The following is a 26,691-nucleotide window of genomic DNA, read 5'->3' as shown; positions in this document are numbered from 1 at the left end:
ATATCAATAAAAGTTTAATATTAATTGAAATTGAGGTTTTTTGTTTTTCGTCTTTTGCATCAAGACAAGGTGGTCTCCGTCCGACTCCGGACTTTTTTCCCTAAGGTGGTTACTGCTTCCACCTTATCCGGGGCAATTTTCCTGCCTTCCTTTTGTCCGGCTCCTGTGCATCGCTTTGAGGAAGCGTTGCATCTCCTGGATCTGGTGCGGGCGCCCCGGATCTATGTGTCTCGCACCGCCGTTATTAGGCGGTGCACCTCTCTCTCTGGTACTGACTGCTAGTCAGCGTAGCGGTCTTGGTATCTAAGCCGACCCTGGTTCGTTGGCTTAGGTCGGCCATTTCCGAGGCCTACAAGGTACTCAAGTGCCTTCCCCGCCGGGGATCAGAGCACATTTGATCAGACCGGTCCGTGCCTTTTGGGCTTTCAAGCACCAGGCTACGGCTCAGTAGGTCTGTCAGACTGCAGCTCGAATTAGTCTGCGTACTTTTTCGAAGCTCTATCCAAGGCATGCTCTTGCCTTGGCAGACGCGGGCTTGGGCTGACGCATCTTTCAGGCGTCTGTCGCCCATTTGTGAAGTTGGGTTTTCCTGCTTCTCAGTTGTCTGTTTATTCCCACCCATGGACTGCTTTAGGACGTCCCATGGTCTGGGTCTCCCATAGGAACGATAAAGAAAAAGAGAATTTTGTTACTTAGCGTAAATTCTTTTTCTTATAGTTCCGTCATGGGAGACCCAGCACCCTCCCTATTGCCTGTTGGCAGGTTTCTTGTTCCGTGTGTCTTCACCGGCTGTTATTGTTGTAGACAGAGATCCCGGTTCTTCCGGATTTTCCTCTGTCTCTTCTTGTGGGTGGATGTCCTCCTTCAGCTTTTGCACTAAACTGGCTAGGTCTGGCTAGCAGGGGGTGTATATGCTAGGAGGGAGGAGCTACACGTTTTGAGTGTAGTAACTTTGTGTGTCCTCCGGAGGCAGTAGCTATACACCCATGGTCTGGGTCTCCCATGACGGAACTATAAGAAAAAGAATTTACGGTAAGTAACAAAATTCTCTTTTTCTTTGTCGCTCCATTGGGAGACCCAGACAATTGGGTGTATAGCTTCTGCCTCCGGAGGCCACACAAAGTATTACACTGAAAAGTGTAACCCCTCCCCTCTGCCTATACACCCTCCCGTGCATCACGGGCTCCTCAGTTTTATGCTTTGTGTTGAAGGAGGCACACATCCACTCATGCATTCCCATTTTAGTCAGCAGCAGCTGCTGATTTTATCGGATGGAAGAAAAGAGGGCCCCCACAGGGCCCCCGGCATGCTCCCTTCTCACCCCACTACGTCGGCGGTGCTGTTAAGGTTGAGGTACATATTGCGGGTACAGAGGCTGGAGCCACATGCCGTTTCTTCGGCGCTCCATTGGGAGACCCAGACGATTGGGTGTATAGCACTGCCTCCGGAGGCCACACAAAGCATTACACTCAAAAGTGTAAGGCCCCTCCCCTTCTGGCTATACACCCCCAGTGGGATCACTGGCAGCTCAGTTTTCAAGCTTTGTGCGAAGGAGGCTCACATCCACGCATAGCTCCACTGTTTAGTCAGCAGTAGCTGCTGACTATTTCGGATGGAAGAAAAGAGGGCCCATATAGGGCCCCCAGCATGCTCCCTTCTCACCCCATTTCCATTGGAGGTGTTTGTTAAGGTTGAGGTACCCATTGCGGGTACGGAGGCTGGAGCCCACATGCTGTTTTCCTTCCCCATCCCCCTGAGGGGCTCTGAGGAAGTGGGATCTTACCGGCCTCCAAGCCCTGAGGCCGGGCTCCATCCACAGACCCATAGAACCTGCTGGATATGGAGCTGGGTACCATTCAGGGACAAGGCCCTGCAACATTCAGGTACTCTGTGTCCCCGTTTGGACGGCCGTGCACATTCCAGACTTGCTGGGTGTGCTAGTGCGCCGGGGACTGTAGCGCTGCGCGCTGGGGTTACAGTCACTCTGAGTGACTTTATGTATGGGGGACTGCCGCGCCGGCCGCCCCTGGAGCGGCGGCGCGGCTGAGACTTGTAGTGCGCCGGGGACTTAGCGACGACCGTGCTTTTACGACGGCGTCGCTTATAAATTTAGTCCCCGGCTTTTGCGGCCTAGCTCCGCTTCGTTCCCGCCCCCTCCCTGTCAATCAGGGAAGGGGAGAGACGCTGTACGATTAGTCAGCGCCGAGGGCTGGAGTCTTATTTACATGCTCCAGCCCTCTCACTGAGCACAGTGGGGCGCAGGTTTCCCGCTCTTTGTCTGCACACGCCCAGGGCCCGCCCCCCTCCATAGGACGCCGGCAGCCATTCCTACATGCAGTCTGGCTGGAGAACGGACACAGGCTCTGGGAGACCCAGACAGGGGATTTCTGGCGACCACACACCCGCGTTAAGCGGGCGGTAAGCAGCACATTAGTGCTGGCCCCACTAGTGCCACAGTGTTATATTGGTGTACTTTTTTCTCTGTACCATATATATATATATATTGCACTGTAAGGTCGCTTCTTGGTTGTATACCCTATCTTGCTCTAAGGAGACGACAACATGTCATCCGCAAAACGCAAGGGTGCCAAGACACAGGCTGTATACGCTGCTTGTGCTGCTTGTGGGGCTGATCTACCGGCAGGTTCCAAAGACCCCCATTGTGTGCAATGTTCAGTCCCTGTGCCACTTCGTCAGCCGGAGTCTGTGGAGGTAGTGACCCAGGCAGAGTCACCGGTGAACCCTGTCCCGGTGAGATGTCTGTCACTATGACAAAGATCCTAGAGACCTTGCAGGCCAGGCCAGTTGCTCAGACCATGGACACTGCTGCGGCAACGTTCCCCGGTCCCCCTCAGCTGGAGTTAATCCGTGCATCAAGGGGGTCCCAGGCATCTCAGGCTGAAGGCTCTGACTCAGATGACAGTCCCAGGCTGCCTAAGCGAGCTCGCTGGGAGAGACCCTCCACGTCATCAGCGGATCAGGGTCTCAGCGAGAAGAGTCTCTGCATGATGACACAGAGGAGGGTGATCAGGAGTCTAATCCTGACACCGCTCTCAATCTGGATACTCCTGATGGTGACGCCATGGTAAATGACCTTATAGCGGCCTTCAATAGCCTATTGGATATTTCTCCTCCTGCCCCTTCAGCAGAGGAGGCAGCTGCACAGCAGGAGAAGTTCCATTTCAGGTATCCCAAGCCTAAACTGAGTACTTTTCTGGACCACGCTGACTTCAGAGAATCAGTCCAGAAACACCATGCTTATCCAGACAAGCGTTTCTCCAAACGTCTTAAGGATACACGTTATCCCTTTCCCCCTGACGTGGTCAAACGCTGGACCCAGTGTCCAAAGGTGGACCCCCCAATCTCCAGGCTTGCGGCTAGATCCATAGTTGCAGTGGAGGATGGGGCTTCACTTAAAGATGCCAATGACAGACAGATGGACCTTTGGTTAAAGTCTGTTTATGAAGCTATCGGCGCGTCGTTTGCTCCAGCATTCGCGGCCGTGTGGGCACTCCAAGCTATTTCGGCTGGTCTGGCGCAGGTGGACTCCATCATACGTCCAGCAGTGCCGCGAGTGGCGTCCCTAACCTCGCAAATGTCTGCGTTTGCGACTTACGCTATCAACGCTGTCCTGGACTCTACGAGCCGTACCGCAATGGCGTCTGCTAACTCTGTGGTTTTGCGCAGAGCCTTGTGGTTAAAGGAATGGAAAGCGGATTCTGCTTCCAAAAAATGTTTAACCAGCTTGCCACTATCTGTAGACAGACTGTTTGGTGAGCAATTGGCTGAAATCATCAAACAATCCAAGGGTAAAGACTCCTCCTTACCCCAGCCCAGATCAAGCAAACCTCAATAGAGGAAGTGGCAGTCGAGGTTTCGGTCCTTTCGAGGCTCCGGAAAGACCCAATTCTCCTCGTCCAAAGGGACTCAGAAGGAGCAAAGGGGCTCAGATTCCTGGCGGGCTCACTCACGCCCCAAGAAGGCAACCGGAGGCACCGCTTCCAAGGCGGCTGCCTCATGACTTTCGGCCTCCTCCCTCCGCATCCTCGGTCGGTGGCAGGCTCTCCCGCTTTTGCGACATTTGGCTGCCACAGGTCAAAGACCGGTGGGTAACAGACATTTTGTCTCACGGGTACAGGATAGAGTTCAGTTCTCGTCCTCCGCCTCGGTTCTTCAGAACCTCCCCACATCCCGACCGAGCAGATGCCCTTCTGCAGGCGGTGTGCTCACTAAGAGCAGAAGGAGTGGTGTTCCCTGTCCCTCTGCGGGAACAGGGGCAAGGTTTTTACTCCAATCTCTTTGTGGTTCCAAAATAGGACGGCTCGTTCCGTCCTTTTCTGGACCTAAAGCTGCTCAACAAGCATGTGAACGCCAGGCGGTTCCGGATGGAATCCCTCCGCTCCGTCATTGCCTCAATGTCTCAAGGAGATTTCCTTGCATCAATAGACATCAAAGATGCTTATCTCCACGTGCCGATTGCTACAGAGCACCAACGTTTTCTACGTTTCGTGATAGGAGACGACCATCTCCAGTTCGTAGCTCTGCCATTTGGCCTGGCGACAGCCCCACGGGTTTTCACCAAGGTCATGGCGGCAGTAGTAGCAGTCTTGCACTCTCAGGGACATTCGGTGATCCCTTACCTGGACGATCTACTTGTGAAAGCACCCTCTCAAGAGGCATGCCAACACAGCCTGAATGTTGCGCTGGAGACTCTCCAGACCTTCGGGTGGATCATCAACTTTTCAAAGTCAAATCTGTCACCGACCCAATCACTAACGTACCTTGGCATGGAGTTTCATACTCTCTCAGCGATAGTGAAGCTTCCGCTGGACAAGCAGCGGTCACTACAGACAGGGGTGCAGTCTCTTCTTCATGGTCAGTCGCACCCCTTAAGGCGCCTCATGCACTTCCTAGGGAAGATGGTGGCAGCAATGGAGGCAGTCCCGTTTGCGCAGTTTCATCTGCGTCCACTTCAATGGGACATTCTCCGCCAATGGGACGGGAAGACAACTTCCCTGGACAGGAAAGTCTCCCTTTCCCAGACGGCCAAGGACTCTCTACAATGGTGGCTTCTTCCCACATCATTATCACAGGGAAGATCCTTCCTACCCCCATCCTGGGCAGTGGTCACGACAGACGCGAGTCTGTCAGGGTGGGGAGCAGTTTTTCTCCACCACAGGGCTCAAGGGACGTGGACTCAGCAGGAGTCCACCCTTCAGATCAATGTTCTGGAAATCAGGGCAGTGTATCTTGCCCTACTAGCCTTCCAGCAGTGACTGGAAGGAAAGCAGATCCGAATTCAGTCGGACAACTCCACAGCGGTGGCATACATCAACCACCAAGGAGGGACACGCAGTCGGCAAGCCTTCCAGGAAGTCCGGCGGATTCTGATGTGGGTGGAGGACAGAGCTTCCACCATATCAGCAGTTCACATCCCGGGCGTAGAAAACTGGGAAGCAGACTTCCTCAGTCGCCAGGGCATGGACGCAGGGGAATGGTCCCTTCACCCGGACGTGTTTCAGGAAATCTGCCGCCGCTGGGGGGTGCCGGACGTCGACCTAATGGCGTCTCGGCACAACAACAAGGTTCCGACCTTCATAGCGCGGTCTCGCGATCAAAGAGCTCTGGCGGCAGACGCCTTAGTGCAAGATTGGTCGCAGTTTCGGCTCCCTTATGTGTTTCCACCTCTGGCACTCTTGCCCAGAGTGCTACGCAAGATCAGATCCGATTGCGGCCGCGTCATACTCGTCGCCCCAGACTGGCCGAGGAGGTCGTGGTACCCGGATCTGTGGCACCTCACGGTCGGCCAACCGTGGGCACTACCAGACCGACCAGACTTACTGTCCCAAGGGCCGTTTTTCCATCGGAATTCTGCGGCCCTGAACCTGACTGTGTGGCCATTGAGTCCTGGATCCTAGGGTCTTCAGGATTATCACAAGGGGTCGTGGCCACCATGAGACAGGCTAGGAAGTCCACTTCTGCTAAGATCTACCACAGAACGTGGAAGATTTTCTTATCCTGGTGCTCTGCACAAGGAGTATCCCCCTGGCCATTCGCGTTACCTGTCCTTCTTTCCTTCCTGCAATCTGGGTTGGTAAAGGGCTTGTCGCTCGGCTCCCTTAAAGGGCAAGTCTCGGCACTATCCGTGTTTTTTCAGAAGCGACTAGCACGACTTTCTCAGGTGCGCACGTTTCTGCAGGGGGTTTGTCATATCGTCCCTCCGTACAGGCGGCCGTTAGATCCGTGGGATCTAAACAAGGTCCTTGTTGCTCTCCAGAAGCCGCCCTTCGAGCCTCTGAGAGATGTTTCACTTTCTCGACTCTCACAGAAAGTGGCCTTTCTGGTAGCGGTCACGTCTCTTCGGAGAGTGTCTGAACTAGCAGCGCTGTCATCTAAGGCTCCCTTCCTGGTGTTCCACCAGGACAAGGTAGTGCTGCGCCCCATTCAGGAGTTTCTCCCCAAGGTAGTATCCTCTTTTCATCTTAATCAGGATATCTCCTTGCCTTCCTTTTATCCGCATGCAGTTCATCGGTATGAAAAGGATTTACATTTGCTAGATCTAGTGAGAGCACTCAGAATCTACATTTCCCGCACGGCGCCCCTGCGCCGCTCGGATGCACTCTTTGTCCTTGTCGCTGGTAAGCGCAAAGGGTCGCAGGCTTCAAAAGCCACCCTGGCTCGATGGATCAAAGAACCAATTCTTGAAGCCTACCGTTCTGCTGGGCTTCCGGTTCCATCAGGGCTGAAGGCCCACTCAACCAGAGCCGTGGGTGCGTCCTGGGCATTACGACACCAGGCTACGGCTCAACAGGTGTGCCAGGCAGCTACCTGGTCGAGTCTGCACACTTTCACCAAACATTATCAGGTGCATACCTATGCTTCGGCGGACGCCAGCCTAGGTAGAAGAGTCCTGCAGGCGGCAGTTGCCTCCCCGTAGGGGAGGGCTGTCTTTGCAGCTCTAACATGAGGTATTTCTCTACCCACCCAGGGACAGCTTTTGGACGTCCCAATCGTCTGGGTCTCCCAATGGAGCGCCGAAGAAGAAGGGAATTTTGTTACTTACCGTAAATTCCTTTTCTTCTAGCTCCTATTGGGAGACCCAGCACCCGCCCTGTTGTCCTTCGGGATTTTTGGTTGTTTTCGGGTACACATGTTGTTCATGTTCAATGGTTTTCAGTTCTCCGATGTTACTTCGGAGTGAATTTGTTTGAACCAGTTATTGGCTTTCCTCCTTCTTGCTTTAGCACTAAAACTGAGCTGCCAGTGATCCCACTGGGGGTGTATAGCCAGAAGGGGAGGGGCCTTACACTTTTTAGTGTAATGCTTTGTGTGGCCTCCGGAGGCAGTGCTATACACCCAATCGTCTGGGTCTCCCAATAGGAGCTAGAAGAAAAGGAATTTACGGTAAGTAACAAAATTCCCTTCTTTCCTTCACTATCCCTTAGAGGCTCTGGGAGAAGTGGGATCCTGACCGGTCATCCATTCACTGGGACCGGGCTCCCTCCGCAGCCCCTGTGGGAATCTGCCGGACAGGAGTCTATGTATCCTCAGGGACAGGGCCCTGCATCTAAAGGTACTCTGTGTCCCCATGGGGACTGTGCATGGAGCGCTTGTTTCACAGACGCTGCAGCAGCTGCTGGTTTGTGAAGACCGGGACTTCCGCGCCGACCGAGCCTGTTTGTCGGCCGCGGTATTAAATTTAGTCCCCGGCTTCATTGCGGCCTAGTACCATAACTCCCGCCCCCGGGCCTGCCAGTCAGGGGTAAGGGCGGGACGGTCGACCTGACGTCGGCAGTGAGGGCTGGAGCATACTTTAGGTTGCCTCCCCCCCCCCCTCACTGATCACTGTGGGGCCCCAGATTCCCGCACTTTACTAGTCGCCGCCCACGGCTCCCTCCTCCCCTGAGAGCTCCGGCAGCCATTTTTACACACATTCTGCCGGTGGAGGATTTCAGGAACGAGCTCTGCAGCTCTGGGAGACCTAAGGCAGGGAATCTGGTGGACACACACTCCGCTTTGAGCGGTCGGTAAGCCACACCGGTCACCCGGTGCTGGTCCCCCTAGGGTGCCGGAGTATATATATATATATATATATATTTGTATATATTTTCTCTGTTCGGCCGGGTTGTTTACTTTTGGCTATATACCCTCAGTGATCACTCTCCTAGGAGACAACAGCATGTCGTCCACAAGGAGCAAGGGCGCTAAGGCAAAGGGTTTTTTTGCAACCTGTACCTCTTGTGGGGCTATGTTACCTGCGGGTTCCACCTACCCTCACTGTGAGCAATGCTCGACCCCTGTTGCACTTGCTCAGCCGGAGCCTCGGTCACTAGTGGGCCCCTCGGATCAGGCAGACCCTCCTGCTTCCACTGTCCAGGCGGCAGGGACAGAGTTTGCAGTTTTTGCTGAGAAACTCTCTGAGTCGCTTTCACAATCCATGGCTCAGTCTATGGACAAATGGTCTGCCAAGCTACTAGAAGCCTTGCAGTCCAGACCGGTCCTTACACAGGCCCCGGGCACTGTTGGATCATCGCCTCCAGGCCCCTCTCGGTCTGCGCCGCTGCGTGCTCCTGGGGTGGCCCCTAGGTCTCACGTGGAGGACTCCTGCACGGACCACAGTCTCAGACCGGCTAAGCGGGCTCGCTGGGAATCTTCCCCGACTTCCTCACGACTGCTCGGGGTCTCAGCTTGAGGACTCTCTGGAGGACGAGGCGGACGTCGCAGCTCAGGGCTCTGACCCTGACGTTGCCCTCAATCTTGATACACCTGAGGGGGACGCCTTAGTAAATGATCTTATATCGTCCATTAACCAGGTGCTAGATCTTTCTCCCCCACCTCCACCTATAGAGGAGTCTGCTTCGCAGCAGGAGAAACACCAGTTTAGGTTTCCCAAACGTACACGGAGTGCATTTTTCGATCACTCTAACTTCAGAGATGCTGTCCAGAAGCACAGAGCATTTCCGGACAAGCGCTTTACTAAGCGCCTTAATGACACACGTTACCCCTTCCCCTCTGACGTAGTTAAGGGTTGGGCTCAATGTCCCAAGGTGGATCCTCCAGTCTCTAGACTGGCGGCTAGATCTGTAGTATCAGTTGCAGATGGCTCATCGCTCAAGGATGCCACTGACGGGCAGATAGAGCTCCTGGTGAAATCCATCTATGAAGCCACAGGCGCGTCTTTTGCCCCGGCCTTTGCAGCCGTGTGGGCACTCCAAGCTATCTCAGCTTGTCTGTCTGAGATTAATGCGGTCACACGTACCTCTGCTCCGCAAGTTGCGTCTTTGACTTCTCAGGCGTCGGCTTTTTCGTCCTACGCCATGAACGCCGTCCTGGACTCGGCTAGCCGTACAGCGGTAGCATCCGCTAATTCGGTGGCAGTCCGCAGGGCCATGTGGCTACGCGAATGGAAGGCAGACTCTGCTTCCAAGAAGTTCTTAACCGGTTTGCCGTTTTCTGGCGACCGATTGTTTGGCGAACGATTGGATGAAATTATTAAGGAATCCAAGGGAAAGGACTCGTCCTTACCCCAGTCCAAACCGAAGAGACCTCAGCAACGGAAAATACAACCGAGGTTTCGGTCCTTTCGGCCCTCAGCCAAGTCCCAATCCTCCTCGTCCAACAGGCCGGAGAAGGGCCAGAGGAACTCCTATGCGTGGCGGTCCAAGTCACGCCCCCAAAAAAACCGCCGGAGGCACTGCCTCCAAGGCGGACTCCTCATGACTTTCGGCCTCCCCGAACCGCATCCTCGGTCGGTGGCAGGCTCTCCCGCTTTTGCGACGCCTGGTGGCCACATGTCCAAGACCGATGGGTGAGAGACATTCTGTCTCACGGTTACAGGATAGAGTTCAGCTCTCGTCCTCCGACTCGTTTCTTCAGAACATCTCAGCCCCCATCTCGGGCCGGCGCACTTTTTCAGGCTGTGGGCGTTCTGAAGACAGAAGGAGTGGTGATTCCCGTTCCCCCTCAGGAACATGGTCACGGCTTCTACTCCAACTTGTTCGTGGTGCCAAAGAAGGACAAATCATTCCATCCCGTTCTGGACCTCAAACTGCTCAACAGGCATGTGAGCACCAGAAGGTTTCGGATGGAATCTCTCCGCTCGGTCATCGCTTCGATGTCACAAGGAGACTCCCTAGCATCAATCGACATCAAGGATGCTTATCTCCATGTGCTGATCGCACCCGAACATCAACGCTTCCTGCGTTTCGCCATCAGGGACGAACACCTTCAGTTCGTGGCACTGCCTTTCGGCCTGGCGACGGCCCCACGGGTCTTCACCAAGGTCATGGCATCCGTTGTGGCGGTCCTACACTCTCAGGGACACTCGGTGATCCCTTACTTAGACGATCTCCTAGTCAGGGCACCCTCTCGGGTGGCGTGTCAACACAGCCTGACCGTCGCTCTGGCGACTCTCCAGCAGTTCGGGTGGCTCATCAACTTCCCAAAGTCCAAGTTGACACCGACCCAATCACTGACTTACCTCGGGATGGAGTTTCATACTCACTCAGCGGTAGTCAAGCTACCGCTGGACAAACAGCTTTCGCTGCAGACAGGGGTGCAATCTCTTCTTCGGGGTCAGTCACACCCCTTGAGGCACCTCATGCACTTCCTAGGGAAGATGGTGGCAGCAATGGAGGCAGTGCCCTTCGCGCAGTTCCATCTGCGCCCACTCCAATGGGACATTCTCCGCAAATGGGACAGGAGGTCGACGTCCCTCGACAGGAACGTCTCTCTTTCCCTTGCAACCAAGACGTCACTTCAGTGGTGGCTCCTTCCCAACTCTGTCGCAGGGAAAATCCTTCCTACCCCCAACCTGGGCTGTGGTCACGACGGACGCGAGCCTGTCAGGGTGGGGAGCTGTTTTTCTCCACCACAGGGCTCAGGGAACCTGGACTCCGATAGAGTCTTCCCTTCAGATCAATGTTCTGGAGATAAGGGCAGTGTATCTAGCCCTAAAGGCGTTCCATCGGTGGCTGGAGGGCAGGCAGATCCGCATACAGTCGGACAACGCCACGGCGGTCGCGTACATCACCCACCAGGGCGGCACGCGCAGCCGTCAAGCCTTCCAGGAAGTCCGACGGATTCTGCTGTGGGCGGAAGCCACAGCCTCCACCATCTCCGCAGTTCACATCCCGGGCGTAGAAAACTGGGAAGCAGATTTTCTCAGTCGTCAGGGCATGGATGCGGGGGAATGGTCTCTTCACCCAGACGTGTTTCGAGAGATCTGTCGCCGCTGGGGAACGCCGGACGTCGATCTCATGGAGTCACGGCACAACAACAAGGTCCCGGCCTTCATGGCACGGTCTCAAGATCACAGAGCTCTGGCGGCGGACGCGTTAGTTCAGGATTGGTCGCAGTTTCGACTCCCTTATGTGTTTCCTCCTCTGGCGATGTTGCCCAGAGTGTTACGCAAGATCAGATCCGACTGTCGTCGTGCCATTCTCGTCGCTCCAGATTGGCCGAGGCGGTCGTGGTACCCGGATCTGTGGCATCTCACGGTGGGTCAGCCGTGGGCGCTTCCAGACCGCACAGACCTGCTGTCACAAGGGCCGTTTTTCCATCTGAATTCTGCGGCCCTCAACCTGACTGTGTGGCCATTGAGTCCTGGCTCCTAGCGTCGTCGGGTTTATCTCAATTACCTCACTCCGAAGAGTGTCTGAGCTTGCAGTGCTGTCATGCAAATCCCCTTTCCTGGTTTTTCACCAGGATAAGGTGGTTCTGCGTCCTGTCCCGGAGTTTCTCCCTAAGGTGGTATCTCCTTTTCATCTCAATCAGGATATCTCCTTACCGTCATTTTGCCCTCATCCAGTTCACCAGTGTGAAAAGGATTTGCATTCATTAGATCTAGTGAGAGCACTCCGGCTCTACGTGTCTCGCACGGCGCCCCTGCGCCGTTCAGATGCGCTCTTTGTCCTGGTCGCTGGCCAGCGTAAGGGTTCGCAGGCTTTCAAGTCAACCTTAGCTCGGTGGATCAAGGAACCGATTCTTGAAGCCTACCGTTCTTCTGGGCTTCCGCTTCCTTCAGGGCTGAAAGCCCATTCTACCAGAGCCGTGGGTGCGTCCTGGGCATTGCGACACCGGGCTACGGCTCAGCAGGTGTGTCAGGCAGCTACCTGGTCTAGTCTGCACACCTTCACAAAACACTATCAAGTGCATACCTATGCTTCGGCAGATGCCAGTCTAGGTAGGCGAGTTCTTCAGGCGGCGGTTGCCCACCTGTAGGAAGGGGTTGTTTTTCAGCTCTCTTTTATTGAGGTATTCTTTTACCCACCCAGGGACTGCTTTTGGACGTCCCAATTGTCTGGGTCTCCCAATGGAGCGACAAAGAAGAAGGGAATTTTGTTTACTTACCGTAAATTCCTTTTCTTCTAGCTCCTATTGGGAGACCCAGCACCCGCCCCTGTTCCCTTTGGGCTGGTTGTTCTTTTGTGCACACATGTTGTTCATGTTGAATTGTTCTTTTGGTTATGGTTTCAGTTCTCCGAACATCCTTCGGATTGAATTTACCCCAGACCAATTTATAAGTTTCCTCCTTCCTGCTTTTGCACCAAAACTGAGGAGCCCGTGATGCACGGGAGGGTGTATAGGCAGAGGGGAGGGGTTACAGTTTTCAGTGTAATACTTTGTGTGGCCTCCGGAGGCAGAAGCTATACACCCAATTGTCTGGGTCTCCCAATAGGAGCTAGAAGAAAAGGAATTTACGGTAAGTAAACAAAATTCCCTTCTTTGTATCCCTTTTCTCCTATTCTTCTAAAAAATTGGATTGATTCTTCCTCTGTGGACCCCCCGGATACAGGCTTTCTACAAGACTATCCTCCCTCTGTCAGATGGAGCATCCCTCAAGGATTCCACTAACAGGCACATAGAATCCCTGTCAAAATCAGTATTTGAATCAGCAGGCGCTATGCTGTCTCCGACCTTTGCTGCAACATGGGTTTCTAGGTCAGTGTGGGCCTGGTCTAAGCAATTGAGACAAGGCATTCTCGCAGGGACTCTCCCGATGACCTAACTGACCAGATACCACTTGCCGGAAAATATCTTCTCTCGGCATCTCTTGATGCTGCCAGTAACCTAGTGACTATCCGCAGAGTGATTAGGCTCAAAGCTTGGAACACTGACCAAGCATCTAAGAAGTCTTTCACCAGTCTACTCTTCCAAGGTTCTCACCTGTGTGAAGCCAAGTTGGAACAAAAGTTTCAGGACGATATTGGCACCTACTATTAATATTGATATTGCTACCTAAACCAAGACCCAGATGCCCTCCTATTAGATGAAGGATTATGCCCTTTTGGTCCTTTCATTCGCTCTCCTTTTCCAAAAGGTCCAACCCTCAAGAGAAAACTTCCAGACAGCCAGAAAGGTAGATGCCCTTGTTTAAACCAGCTTCTTCTTGGTGCCCATGCGGTCAACAGTCTAGAACTCCCAGACGCCGATCCATCAGATTCTCATCCGCATGATGGGTCACCCCCATCCTGGAGCCCTCTCTGGGTGGGCAGACATCTTCTCCTCTTTACAGACGTTTGGCTATCTGTTGTTGAAGACGCCTAGGTGAGAGAAGTGTTCACCTCCAGTTACAGAATTTTCCTCTCACTCAAAGGACTATTTATTTATTTATTTATTTATTTATTTATTTATTTTTTTACTCTCGTTCCCCAAGGGATCCCACTCTTATTTCAAAATTTTTCAAGACCGTCTTTTTATTTCTCCAGCTAGGCGTCATCATTGTCATCCACACACGAGTGCCTCATGGGTCTCTACTGAAATCTTCATGTAGTTTCCAAAAAAGGATGGCTTTATTCGACCCATCCTAGACCTCAAGTTACTAAACAAGTCAGTTTGTCTTAATCATTTCAGAGTGAAGTCGCTTTGCTCAGTAGTAGCTTCCATGGATCCCAACGAATTCCTCTGCTCTGTGAATATTCAAGACACCTATCTTCACATTCCCATTTTTCAAGGACACCAAAGGTTTTGTCATTTCGCAGTTCAACGGCGTCATTTCCAGTTTGTATTCCTCAACACTCCCAGAAGATTTCACAAGATCATGGCGGTGGTAATGGCCAAACTACGAGCCAGAGAAATCATTGTTATCCCCTGCCTAGATGATCTCCTCATCAAAGCCCCAGGAGAGTCTCAAGATCCCACTCAACACTCACACCTCTGTTGGATTATCAACACCGCAAAATTGTCTTTAATTCCGTCCCAGTGCTTGGTTTTTATGGGGATGCTCTTCGACACAAGACTAGCAAGATTCTTTCTTCCAGAAGAGATGTCGGCTCTACACCAGGTCATTTATCTGGTAAGGCGTTCTTTTCTATGGTCCCTACGTTTTGCATGACCATCCTAGGTAGGATAGTGGTGGCTACGGGGACAATCCCATTCGCAAAGTTCCATACCAGACCACTACAGCTCTCTTAGCTTGCTCTGTGGGGCAGGACTGTTTCTTCCCTGGACCCTATTGATTTCTCTTCCACTTCGAGACAAGCAGGCCCTGACTTGGTGGCTAACAACCTTGTTGTTTCGTCAGGGATGCTCATTTCTTCCGATTCATTGACAGGTTGTTAGCACAGATGCCACTCTCCTTGGCTGGGGAGCGGTCTTCCGCAACCTCACAGTGCAAGGTTGGTGGATCACGAGTCTTCTCTGCCCATCAACATCCTTGAGATGAGAGCAATCCTTCTGTCCCTTCTTCATTGGCAGGACCTTCACGTGGGCCTCGCCTTCGCATGCAGTCAGACAATGCCTCAGTGGTGGTGTACATCAATAACTAAGGAGGTACCTCAAAGATGATCAGCCATGACAGAAGCGTCTCTGATTCTCTTCAGCCATATCAGCAGTGCACATGAACAACTGAGCAATGGACATTCTCATAGATTTATACAATGGTAGTGATGGAAGGGACCTCAAGGGCCATTTGATCCCACTCCCTGCATGTGCAGGTTTTCTTAAAACATCCCAGCAATATGGTTAATAGAATCATACCAAGGACGAGATCCCATGGTTCTCCTGGCAGCTAGTAGGGAGTCACCGAGTGAGCCAAGCCACATCCTAAAGAAAAGTCCGAATTTGAGGATGAAAGGCCACATTTTTCTGAAACAGAAAGAGAAGACCCTTGATGTAACTGAGGGCAAGATCTGACTCCAGGCCCGACTGTAAGAAGGCCAGGAGAGACAGTAGAAAGACCTCAGAGTGATGTGACTAGACTCACACCAACGAAAGAAGGCCTTCTGTGTAAAATGGTAGATACGGGAAGACTAAGCTTTTCAGGCTCTAATGGTATGAATGACTTGCTCGGAGAAACTGCAGGTCTTCAGAACCACAGCTTTAACAGCCATTCCAGTAAATTGAGAGACTATGAATTCTAGTAGAAGAGGGGACCCTGGGAAAGCAGATCTGGACGATTTGGGAGTGTCCATGGGATGTGTGCAAGGAGGTTGGCCAGCTCTGCATACCACATCTTTCTGGGGCTATCAAGATAACTGGAATACCTTCTGCCTTGATCTTCTTGATCAACCTGGGTAACATGGACAGAGGAGTAAAGAGATTGGGAAGGCAGAACTGGGACCACGGAATTGCTAGTGTGTCGATCGCAAGTGGGTCGCATGAACTGGGGAACTTTGTTCAGTCTGGATGCCATCAGATTGACGTCCAGGAAGCCCCACCGAAGTCTTATCTGCTCGAATACAGCCAAGTATAGAGACGATTCCCCCGTGGTTAGACCCTCTTGGCTAAATATTTTTTCATTTTTTTTAAATGGAGGAAATTATTTGAATTTTTATATTTTAAACATTTTTTTTAATCTATTTTACCTTTTTCTTTTCTTTTTAGGACCCGCTAGAGTACTTTGAACCTGTGATCATTAGAGCATTTACACTATATATCACAATATTGCATCATATAGTAAAAATCACGGTCCTCTATAGGGCTCAGTCTGTGGCTAATCTTTACAGGAAGACCAAAATGGCAGCCCACGGCTGGTGGAGCTGATGGAAATTGGTGCCTGTAGATACGCCATTGTCCGAGAGTGATGGTGACATCTAAGTGGTTGGCGGCGTCATCTAAGTGGTTGACGGCGTCATCTAAAGGGCATGTTACACGTTACGATTTATCGGGAGATATGTCGTCGGAGTCACGGATTCCGTGACGCACATCCGGCATTGTCTGCGACATCATTGCCTGTGACACCTACGAGCGACTCTGAACGATCGCAAATAGGATGAAAATCGTGGATCGTTGACACGTCGTTCATTTTTAAAAAATTGTTTGTTTTGGGGAATCAGCTGACATATTGCTCTGTTTGACACCCTGCCAACATCGAATAACAATCAAACGACCGCCTGGGTCTGACAATATATCGTTGATCGCTGATGCGTCCATTTTGAGATAGTTACGTGTGACATCAAATAAACTACCTATAAGCGATACCGGCAAATCGTAAATACGATCTGGGCGTGTCACGTCGCAAATGCGATCGCACGATAAATTGTAGCATGTAAAGCAGGCTTTAGTGGTTGGCGGCATCATTTAAGTGGTTGGCGGCGGCAGCATCTAAGTGGTTGATGGCGGCATCTAAGTGGTTGGCGGCAGCAGTTGGAGCTCGGCTCTGGTCAACATAGTCGGCATCTACAGTTCCTGGGCCCTCTCCACACATGGTCACCCCAGCACTAGCGTACAGGTATTTTATTTTGTGCTAAGGGGGGTAAAAAAAGTGACCACCAAATTGCACTAAATCCTAAGCAGAGAAACGGGGTCTCCATGCTGTCACATGGCCGTGGCATGTTATAGGAAAATATATTAGTAATGCAAATAAAGGAACACGCCAAATGAGGTGGATTTTGGCCTTTTTGTCTGAGTTTTTCTATAATCCATGAATTCTTTGCAGCACTGAATAATTACTTTTTATTTTTCGCAACCACACAGGCCTACGAGAAACAAAAGAATGAGAAAAAAACAGAAATGGAGGAATTAAACAAAGCTGCCAAGGAATCCAAGATGAAAGTATTCCTCGATAAAGAGATGTCAATCATCAGTAAACCACTTAATCCTTTTACAAGGAAAGCAGGTAACATCCAAACCTCGCGCCGGTCGTGTGACATGTCCCGCGCCGGTCGTGTGACGTGTCCCGCGCCGGTCGTGTGACGTGTCCCGCGCCGTCGCGTCAGGCTCTGGTTACACCTATAGTGAAAATATTCTGATTTGTGATTTTTTTTTTACATTATGTCAATTGTGTAGAAAGCAACGGGGCGGAGGCAGCTGGCAGCAGCAGCGGTAGCAGTCAGCAGAGCGGCGAGGAGAAAAACAAGCAACTTCCCAGCTTTTGGATCCCATCACTGACACCAGAAGCAAAATCGACCCAGGTGAAGAAGCCGGTGAGTCTCGCTCTCTATTCTGGAACAAGTGGTTGGGCAATTACATGAGTCTTGCAGGAAAATTCCTTTAATTGCGCCACTGACCTGTTTCGCAATACTGAGATATGACTGTTCTACATTCTCGAGAAGCAGGTAAAGTCCCCAAAATGGTGCACAGAGCCCTTGTCCGCGCCGAGGGTGCACCGATGCCCCCTCATTTGCATTGTCCTCAGCTGGTTTAATAACCAGTTTGAGGGTCACGTACTCCCTTTAAGTTTTAAAGGGAACCTGTCTCCCAATTTTGGTCTTCTAAACTCAAACTATCACCTTCTAAGTAGCACTTGTGCTGTATTCTATAAAGGTGTACGTTGCCCCCTGACCCACCCGTATACCCCACAAATACCTTTATAAAACTTCCCGCCATGTATGTAAATTGTCCGGTCTGATGGGCGTCCTAATCTGTGCCTCCTGTCCCTCCATTCGCCCTCCCCCTATGCTGATTGACATGGACAAAATCTTGTGCTTGCGCAGATGTATTCCCAGCTCGTGCAGGCGCACTTTGCTCTGCCTTGTTGCTGGCAGAGCCAAAAACATAAATGCGCCTGCGCGAATCGGCGAGTCCTCTGCGCAGGCGCAAGATTTTGACCAGAGATGTGGATGACATCACCCGTTTCATCCACATCACCTGTCAAAATCTTGTGCCTGCGCAGAGAACTTACCAGTTCGCGCAGGCGCACTTCGCTCTGCCCTATTGCAGGCAGAGGCAAAAACATAGGTGCGCCTGCGCAAACCGGCGAGTTCTCTGCACAGGCGCAAGATTTTGCCCGACGATGTGGATGACATCACCCGCTTCATCCACATCACCTGTCAAAATCTTGTGCCTGCGCAGAGAACTTACCAGTTCGCGCAGGCGCACTTCGCTCTGCCCTATTGCAGGCAGAGACAAAAACATAGGTGCGCCTGCGCAAACCGGCGAGTTCTCTGCACAGGCGCAAGATTTTGCCCGACGATGTGGATGACTTCACCCGCTTCATCCACCTCACCGGGCATTATCTTGTGCGTGTGCAGAGAACTCGCCGGTTCACACAGACGCACCTATGTTTTTGTCTCTGCCCGCCTGTGCGAGCCGGGAATATAGACATTTTGCCCACCTATGTGGATGGCGTCCAAGGCATCATCGACGTCAATCGGCACAGGAGGAGGACGAAAGGAGGGACAGGAAATGCAGATTAGGACACCCATCAGACTGGACAATTTACATACAGGGTGGGAGATTTTATAAAGATATTTGTGGGGTCTATGGGGGTGTCAGGGGGTAGCATCCACCTTTATAAAATGCAGCACAGGCGCTGCTTAAAGGGAACCTGTCACCAGATTTGGGGCCTATAAGCTGCGGCCACCACCACCGGGCTCCTATATACAGCATTCTATCATGCTGTATATAAGAGCCCAGGCCGCTGCGTACAATGTAAAAACACTTTATCATTCTCACCTAATTGGTTGCCGGAGTGGAGTTAGATCATATGGGTGTCTCCGTTCTCTGGTGCCTCCTCTTTCGGCGATCTTCGTCCTCTTTCTGAAGCCTGTGTGCATGTCGCGTCTACATCATACACACTCGCCGGTCCTGCGCAGGCGCACTACAATACTTTGCTCTGCCCCGTTCAGGGCAGATGAAAGTGCGCCTGCGCAGGTCCTCAATGCCGGCGAGTGTGGATGACGAAAGGACGCGTCATGCACCGCGGCTTCAGAAGGTGGACAAAGATGGCCGAAAGAGGAGGCGCCGGCACCGGAGAACGGAGACATCCATATGGCCCAACTCCACCGCAGCTACCGTTTAGGTGAGTATTATAAAGTGATTTTTATGTTATACCCCCGACCTGGGCTCTTATATACAGCATGTTAGAATGCGGTATATAAGAGCCCGGTGGTGGTGGCTGCAGCTTGTAGGCCAAAAAACTGGTGACAGGTTCCCTTTTAATATTGATAATGAGCCTATTTCTCGGGGCGTCTATGCAGTACACAGCAGCCATTTGGGGTCCAGTTTCAGCCGTTTCTGCTTTTTCTTTATCGTTCCTTATGGGAGACCCAGACCATGGGTGTATAGCTAGCGACCTCCGGAGGACACACAAAGCACTACACTCAAACATGTAGCTCCTCCCTCCGGGCTATATACACCCCCTGGATGACAATCTACCCAGTTCAACGCTTTGTGTTCCAGGAGGATCACACACACTTTTATTTCCTCATATTTTTTTCAATTTTATTTTAATGTTTTAAAGATTTGGAAGAAAAGCGGGTCCAGTCTGGACTCCCGGCATGTCCCTTCACGCTCCACTCTGCGGGGTGCTGTTAAGGTTGATTTTAATAAGGCTGGAGTCTTTACATGCCGAGCTCCTTCGCATCCTCTGTCGAGGCTCTGTTTGAAGTGGGAGCCTCCACGGTCCTCTCTGCTTGCAGGAGGCCGGCTCCATCCACAGCCCTGTCTGGTCCCTGCTGGAAGGAGCGTTAACCCCCATTCAGGGACATGGCCCTGCGTCTCAAAGCTAAGTATTGAGACGTTTTTTCAGGGGTCCCGGGTACTTTTATTATGGGGGCAGTATGTGCTTTAGCGTTACTGTTAATTTCGGCCGGTTCTGGGAATTTCCCATGAGAACCGCGCCGACGGTGCCTGCTCGTCGGCCGCACTTTAAAATCTAGGCCCCGGCTTCAGTTTGGGCCTAGTTTCGTTTTTGGCTTCTTCTGTATGTTTTGCATACAGCGACGCCCACCGCCCGGCCAGCAGAGCGGAGGGCACTCCCCTCTGGGGGGATGTCCCCTCCTCTGTCTACCCCCCTGTGTCTCTCTGGCCTCTGTTTTTTCCCGCTCCTGGGCTTATACACGCCCCCCTCCTTCTCCCACCGCCATTTTCTCAGCGTTTTTATCACTGAGAAGCGCTGGATGCTACTGCTGCATACTTTTTGGAAGCTGTCACTTTACAGGGGAGCGGTGAAATCCAGAGGACACACAGAGAACAGGGCTGGTAAGCCACAACCTATGGTTGTGGATTTTTATACACTCAGGCTTTCTACAGGAGTGTGTTTTGGCTGCAGAGCTTCCTCCACAGCAGCATGTCTGTCACTAGGAGCAAGGCTGCAAACATGTATGCTATATGCACTGCTTGCAAGCTAATTCTGCCAGAGCCTAGCACGTACCCACATTGTGATAACTGTGCTAATATGGTTGTGTCTCAGCCTGGAGCCTCCGCAGGGGTCCCTCCGGCTGCTTCGGTCCCGGTGGCTGAACCCCCGGCTTGGGTAGCATCCTTTACACAGGCTCTTTCCAAGTCGTTTGCCGATTCCATGGGGCAGCTGTCTCAGACGCTGCTGTCTATGCATCAGCCTCCCTCTCAGCCCCCCTCTCAGGGTGTCTCTGCTGCTCAGAGCTCTGCAGAGCCCTCAGAGCATGTCCTTGGACCCCGTCCCCCCAAACGGAGACGCACGGACCCTCCTCCTTCCTCGTCCCACGGCTCTGATTCACAAGCCGAGGTGCAGGGCGAGGATGATTCATTTACTGTGGGCTCAGACTCTGCCTCTATGTACCCCATTGACTTGTCTGAGGGCGATGCGGACGTTAGTGACTTGATTGCGTCCATTAACTCCGTACTGAACCTTAACCCACAGGAGTCAGAGGATCAACCCTCTCTGGTAGAGGTACACCAGTTTACCTCTCCTAAGAAGCCTAGGAGTATGTTTTTTAACCACTCCAGCTTTCAGACCACTGTTAACAAGCCAAGGGCCTGTCCTGACAAACGTTTTCCGAAACGTAGTTCAGATGACCGTTTCCCGTTTCCTCCGGAGGTGGTTAAGGACTGGGCCCAGTCCCCAAAGGTAGACCCTCCAGTGTCCAGAATCTCAGCCCGCACAGTAGTTGCGGTGGCCGACGGCACTTCTCTTAACGATCCCACTGACCGCCAGGTTGACCTTCTGGCCAAGTCTGTATTTGAGGCGGCAGGAGCCTCCTTCTCTCCGTCTTTTGCGGCGGTGTGGGCTCTTAAGGCTATCTCTGCCTCTCTGGCGGAGATTCATTCCCTCTCCAGAGACTCTATTCCTGAGATGGATGCTTTAACCGCCCGAGCTTCAGCTTTTGCATCCTACGCCATGTCTGCCGTCCTGGAAGCTTCTCACCGCACGGCAGTGGCCTCCGCTAATTCCCTCGCGATCCGCAGGATCTTGTGGCTTCGAGAGTGGAAAGCGGACGCTTCCTCTAAGAAGTACCTTGCGAGTCTCCCTTTTACTGGGTCACGGCTGTTTGGGGAACAGCTGGATGACATAATTAAGGAGGCTACTGGCGGAAAGAGTACTTCCTTGCCACAAGCTAAACCCAAGAAACCTACCCAGGGCAGGAACCAATCGAGGTTTCGTTCCTTTCGTTCCTCTAACTGGTCATCCTCTAAGCCCACGGTCTCGTCCACTACCGCCAAGGATCGTAAATCCAACTGGCGCGCAAAGCCGCGTCCTCAAAAGACCGGAGGAGCCGCTGCCACCAAGGCAGCCTCCTCGTGACTATCTGGCCGCGCCAGCAACGTCCTTGGTCGGGGGCAGGCTCTCCCACTTTGGCGACGTGTGGTTGCAACACGTCTCCGATCAGTGGGTGCGGGATATCATCACCCACGGCTACAGGATACCTTTTTCTTCCAGCCCGCCAAACAGATTTTTTCTGTCCACCCCCCCCCTGCTCCAAAGCCGCCGCCTTCGCTCAGGCCGTGGCATCCCTGCAGACCAACGGTGTAATTGTTCCGGTCCCCGCCCGGGAACGGTTCAGAGGTTTCTACTCAAACCTCTTTCTAGTTCCCAAAAAGGACGGTTCCTCCCGGCCCATCCTGGATCTCAAGCTTCTCAACAAGCATGTTCAGGTGCGGCACTTTCGCATGGAATCTCTAAGATCGGTCATTGCCTCAATGACCCAGGGAGATTTTCTCGCATCCATCGACATCAGAGATGCCTATCTGCATGTGCCTATTGCGGTTTCACACCAGCGTTGGCTACGCTTTGCGATCGGAGAGGAACATTTCCAGTTCGTGGCTCTTCCCTTTGGCTTAGCCACGGCCCCCCGAGTGTTCACCAAGGTCATGGCAGCAGTGGTTGCTGTCCTGCACCTCCAGGGATTGGCAGTGATTCCTTACCTGGACGACCTTCTAGTCAAGGCCTCATCCAGTGTAGACTGCCAACGGAGTGTCTCTCTCACTGTCGCCACGCTAATTCAGTTCGGGTGGCTTGTCAACCTCCCCAAGTCGACTCTGACCCCGACCCAGGTACTCTTGTACCTAGGGATGCAATTCGAGACTCTGCCGGCACTTGTCAAGTTGCCCTTAGTCAAACAGCAGTCCCTTCGTCTGGCGGTGCGCTCTCTGCTGAGGCACCGCCGTCATTCCCTCAGACGCCTCATGCAGGTGCTGGGTCAGATGGTGGCGTCCATGGAAGCGGTTCCCTTTGCCCAGTTCCATCTGCGTCCCTTGCAGCTGGACATTCTCCGCTGTTGGGACAAGCGGATCTCTTCTTTGGACAGGCTAGTGGCTCTGTCATCACAGGCCAGGAACTCCCTTCAGTGGTGGCTTCAGCCCCTCTCCCTGTCACAGGGGCGGTCCTTCCTGACTCCGTCCTGGGTGATTCTCACCACGGATGCCAGTCTCTCCGGTTGGGGAGCGGTGTTTCTCCATCACCGAGCACAGGGCACTTGGACTCCGTCCGAATCAGCCCTCCCGATCAATGTGCTGGAGATCAGAGCTGTGTTTCTAGCTCTTCTAGACTTTCACCACCTACTGGCGGGCAAGCACATTCGGGTTCAGTCAGACAACGCGACAGCGGTTGCCTACATCAATCACCAGGGCGGAACTCACAGCCGTCTGGCGATGTTGGAGGTTCAACGAATCCTCCAGTGGACAGAGGACTCAAAGTCCACCATATCCGCAGTCCACATCCCAGGCGTGGAAAACTGGGAGGCCGATTATCTCAGCCGTCAAACCGTGGACGGCGGCGAGTGGGCCCTGCATCCGTCAGTGTTCAGATCAATCTGCCGCAAGTGGGGCACTCCGGAAGTAGATCTAATGGCTTCCCGGCACAACCACAAGGTTCCGGTTTACGTGGCTCGCTCCCACAATCCTCAAGCCTTCGCAGCAGACGCACTGGTTCAGGATTGGTCTCAGTTCAGTCTGGCCTATGTGTTTCCCCCTCTAGCGCTCTTGCCCAGGGTTCTGCGCAAGATCCGAATGGAGGGCCGTCGAGTCATACTCATTGCTCCGGACTGGCCCAGGCGAGCCTGGTACCCAGACTTGCTCCGCCTGTCCGTAGAGATCCCGTGGCATCTCCCGGACCGACCAGACCTTCTCTCTCAAGGTCCGTTCTTCCGCCAGAATTCTGCGGCTCTCAGATTGACGGCGTGGCTCTTGAGTCCTGGATCCTGACGGCTTCAGGCATTCCCTCTGAGGTCATCTCCACCATGACTCAGGCTCGGAAGTCTTCCTCGGCTAGGATTTATCATAGGACTTGGAAAATTTTCCTGTCCTGGTGTCGCTCTTCCGGCCATGCTCCTTGGCCGTTCGCCTTGCCGACCATCCTGTCTTTTCTACAGTCAGGTCTACACTTGGGTCTGTCCCTCAATTCCCTTAAGGGACAGGTGTCGGCTTTGTCGGTATTGTTCCAGCGGCGTATCGCTCGACTGGCTCAGGTGCGCACCTTCATGCAGGGCGCATCTCACATCATTCCTCCTTACCGACGACCCTTGGATCCCTGGGACCTTAATTTGGTCCTCACGGCCTTACAGAAACCCCCTTTTGAGCCTCTCAGGGAGGTTCCTTTGTCCAGACTTTCACAAAAAGTCGTCTTTCTAGTAGCCATAACTTCTCTCAGGAGAGTTTCCGATTTGGCTGCGCTTTCTTCGGAATCCCCCTTTTTGGTGTTTCACCAAGACAAGGTGGTTCTTCGTCCGACTCCGGACTTTCTTCCTAAGGTGGTGTCTTCCTTCCACCTTAACCAGGACATTTCATTGCCCTCTCTTTGTCCGGCCCCTGTGCATCGCTTTGAGAAGGCGTTGCACACCTTGGATTTGGTGCGGGCGCTCCGCATCTATGTGTCTCGCACCGCCGTGTTTCGGCGGTGCACCTCACTTTTCGTGCTAACCACGGGTCAGCGCAAGGGCCTTTCGGCTTCTAAACCGACCCTAGCTCGTTGGATTAGGTCGGCCATATCCGATGCCTACCAGTCTTCTCAGGTGCCTCCCCCGTCGGGGATTAAGGCGCACTCGACCAGAGCTGTCGGTGCCTCCTGGGCTTTCAGGCACCAGGCTACGGCTCAGCAGGTGTGTCAGGCTGCCACTTGGTCCAGTCTACACACTTTTTCTAAGCACTACCAAGTGCATGCTCATGCTTCGGCAGATGCGAGCTTGGGCAGACTCATCCTTCAGGCGGCTGTCGCCCATTTGTGAAGTTAGGTTTTGCCTACTTCTCAGTTTAGTTTATTTCCCACCCATGGACTGCTTTGGAACGTCCCATGGTCTGGGTCTCCCATAAGGAACGATAAAGAAAAAGAGAATTTTGTTTACTTACCGTAAATTCTTTTTCTTATAGTTCCGACATGGGAGACCCAGCTCCCTCCCTGTTGCCTGTTGGCAGTTTTTGTTCCGTGTGCTTCACGGCTGTTGTTAGTAGACAGAGTGCTGGTTTTGCCGAGTTTTACTCTATCTCTACTTATGGGTGGATGTCCTCCTTCAGCTTTTGCACTGAACTGGGTAGATTGTCATCCAGGGGGTGTATATAGCCCGGAGGGAGGAGCTACACGTTTGAGTGTAGTGCTTTGTGTGTCCTCCGGAGGTCGCTAGCTATACACCCATGGTCTGGGTCTCCCATGTCGGAACTATAAGAAAAAGAATTTACGGTAAGTAAACAAAATTCTCTTTTTTCTGTGTCGCACAGGACAAGTCGGTGTACTGCCCCATGAGCGGGAGACCCCTGAAGATGAAAGACCTGATCTCTGTGAAGTTCACGGCCGTAGATGACAAGGTGGATCGCGTGGGTCTCATAAACCGTCAGGACAGATACGTGTGCGCCGTGACTCGGGATATGCTGGGCAACTCCGTACCGTGCGCTGTGCTGCGGCCCTCGTGAGTTACCGATCTTCCTGTATCACATAGATGAGTATATGGTGGGCTAACGAGGCCACGGACACGTCTGACCCCATTATCATTCTCGAGCACAGGGAGAGATATTCTCATCGCTAATTACCATTTTATTATTATTTAATCTCAGTGTGATTAAACATTGGCTTATTGAACAGACTATACATGAGGAGAGAGGCAATGTGCCGCATGCGCGTGTCATTCCCTGCCTCCACCAGGGATGCGGACCTCCTCTATAGTCTGCAGTCTAGACATCAGCTCTCTGCTCTCCAGAACGTGCCTCCTCCACCCGCACTCTGCATGCGCTGTGTAGGGCTACACTGACATCTGGTGGGAGAGAGCGGTATTACTCATGATGGTGTGTTTTGTACACACCCACACACACATTTTTATATATACACTAGCTGTACTACCCGGCTTTGCCCGGGATAATAACTGTTATTAAAATAGAATGTATTAACAAAAATGTATTCTGCACACAAAACCCACAAAACAAATAGATAAAAATGTAATTATTAAAAGACAAAAACTAGGCTAATAGAAGCATTTCACAACATATATTTCAACACCACAGATATTCCACACAGATTTAACTAAATTGGCCAAGTAATGTGCTCCGTCTGTCTCTTTCCAGATCTGTCTTTTTCCCCATCTGCCTGTCTCTGTCTGTCTCTTTCCTTGTCTGTCTCTATCTCTCTGTTTCTTTCCCCATCTGTCTTTCTAGGTCTGTCTCTTTCCCAGGTCTGTCTTTTTCCCTGTCTGTCTCCCCGTCTCTTTGTCTGTCTTTTCCTGTCTGTCTCTTTCTCTGTCTGCCTGTCTCTGTCTCTCTCTTTCCTTGTCTGTCTCTATTTCTCTGTCTCTTTCCCCGTCTGTCTCTGTCTGTCTCTTTCACCGTTTGTCTCTGTCTGTCTCTTTCCCCGTCTGTCTCTCTCTGTCTCTCTATCCGTCTCCCCACCGACATCTTATTACCTCACATATAAGCTTCTTATACTACTAGAAGGTGGCCCGATTCTACGCATCGGGTATTCTAGAATTTACGTATTGTGTAGTTCATGTATGATTTTTGTTATATATATGTGCGGTATGTGCGTATATTTGTGTGTGCAGCGTTGTCTGTGTGTGGGTGTCTGTGTAGGGCAGTTGTTTGTGGTTTCCAGTGTGTGTGTGTGGTGTGTTGTGCAGTGCGCGCGCGCGCGTG

The 26,691-nt window shown here is 52.3% G+C and overlaps 1 protein-coding gene across 1 annotated transcript in view; it reads left to right on the top strand.

Annotated features, from left to right (window-relative positions):
- The window catches only part of NOSIP (nitric oxide synthase interacting protein), a 102,238-nt gene that overhangs the window by 24,016 nt on the left and 51,531 nt on the right, over positions 1–26,691 (top strand). The window contains exons 5-7 of the mRNA XM_075329295.1: positions 16,918–17,059; positions 17,230–17,366; positions 25,291–25,478. Coding sequence (XP_075185410.1) covers positions 16,918–17,059; positions 17,230–17,366; positions 25,291–25,478 — 467 coding nt within the window. The remainder of the gene's footprint in view (positions 1–16,917; positions 17,060–17,229; positions 17,367–25,290; positions 25,479–26,691) is intronic.

The sequence above is a fragment of the Anomaloglossus baeobatrachus genome, chromosome 11 (assembly GCF_048569485.1).
Source record: "Anomaloglossus baeobatrachus isolate aAnoBae1 chromosome 11, aAnoBae1.hap1, whole genome shotgun sequence".
Taxonomy (NCBI): Eukaryota; Metazoa; Chordata; class Amphibia; order Anura; family Aromobatidae; genus Anomaloglossus; species Anomaloglossus baeobatrachus.
This window is presented reverse-complemented; position numbering and strand designations above follow the sequence as displayed.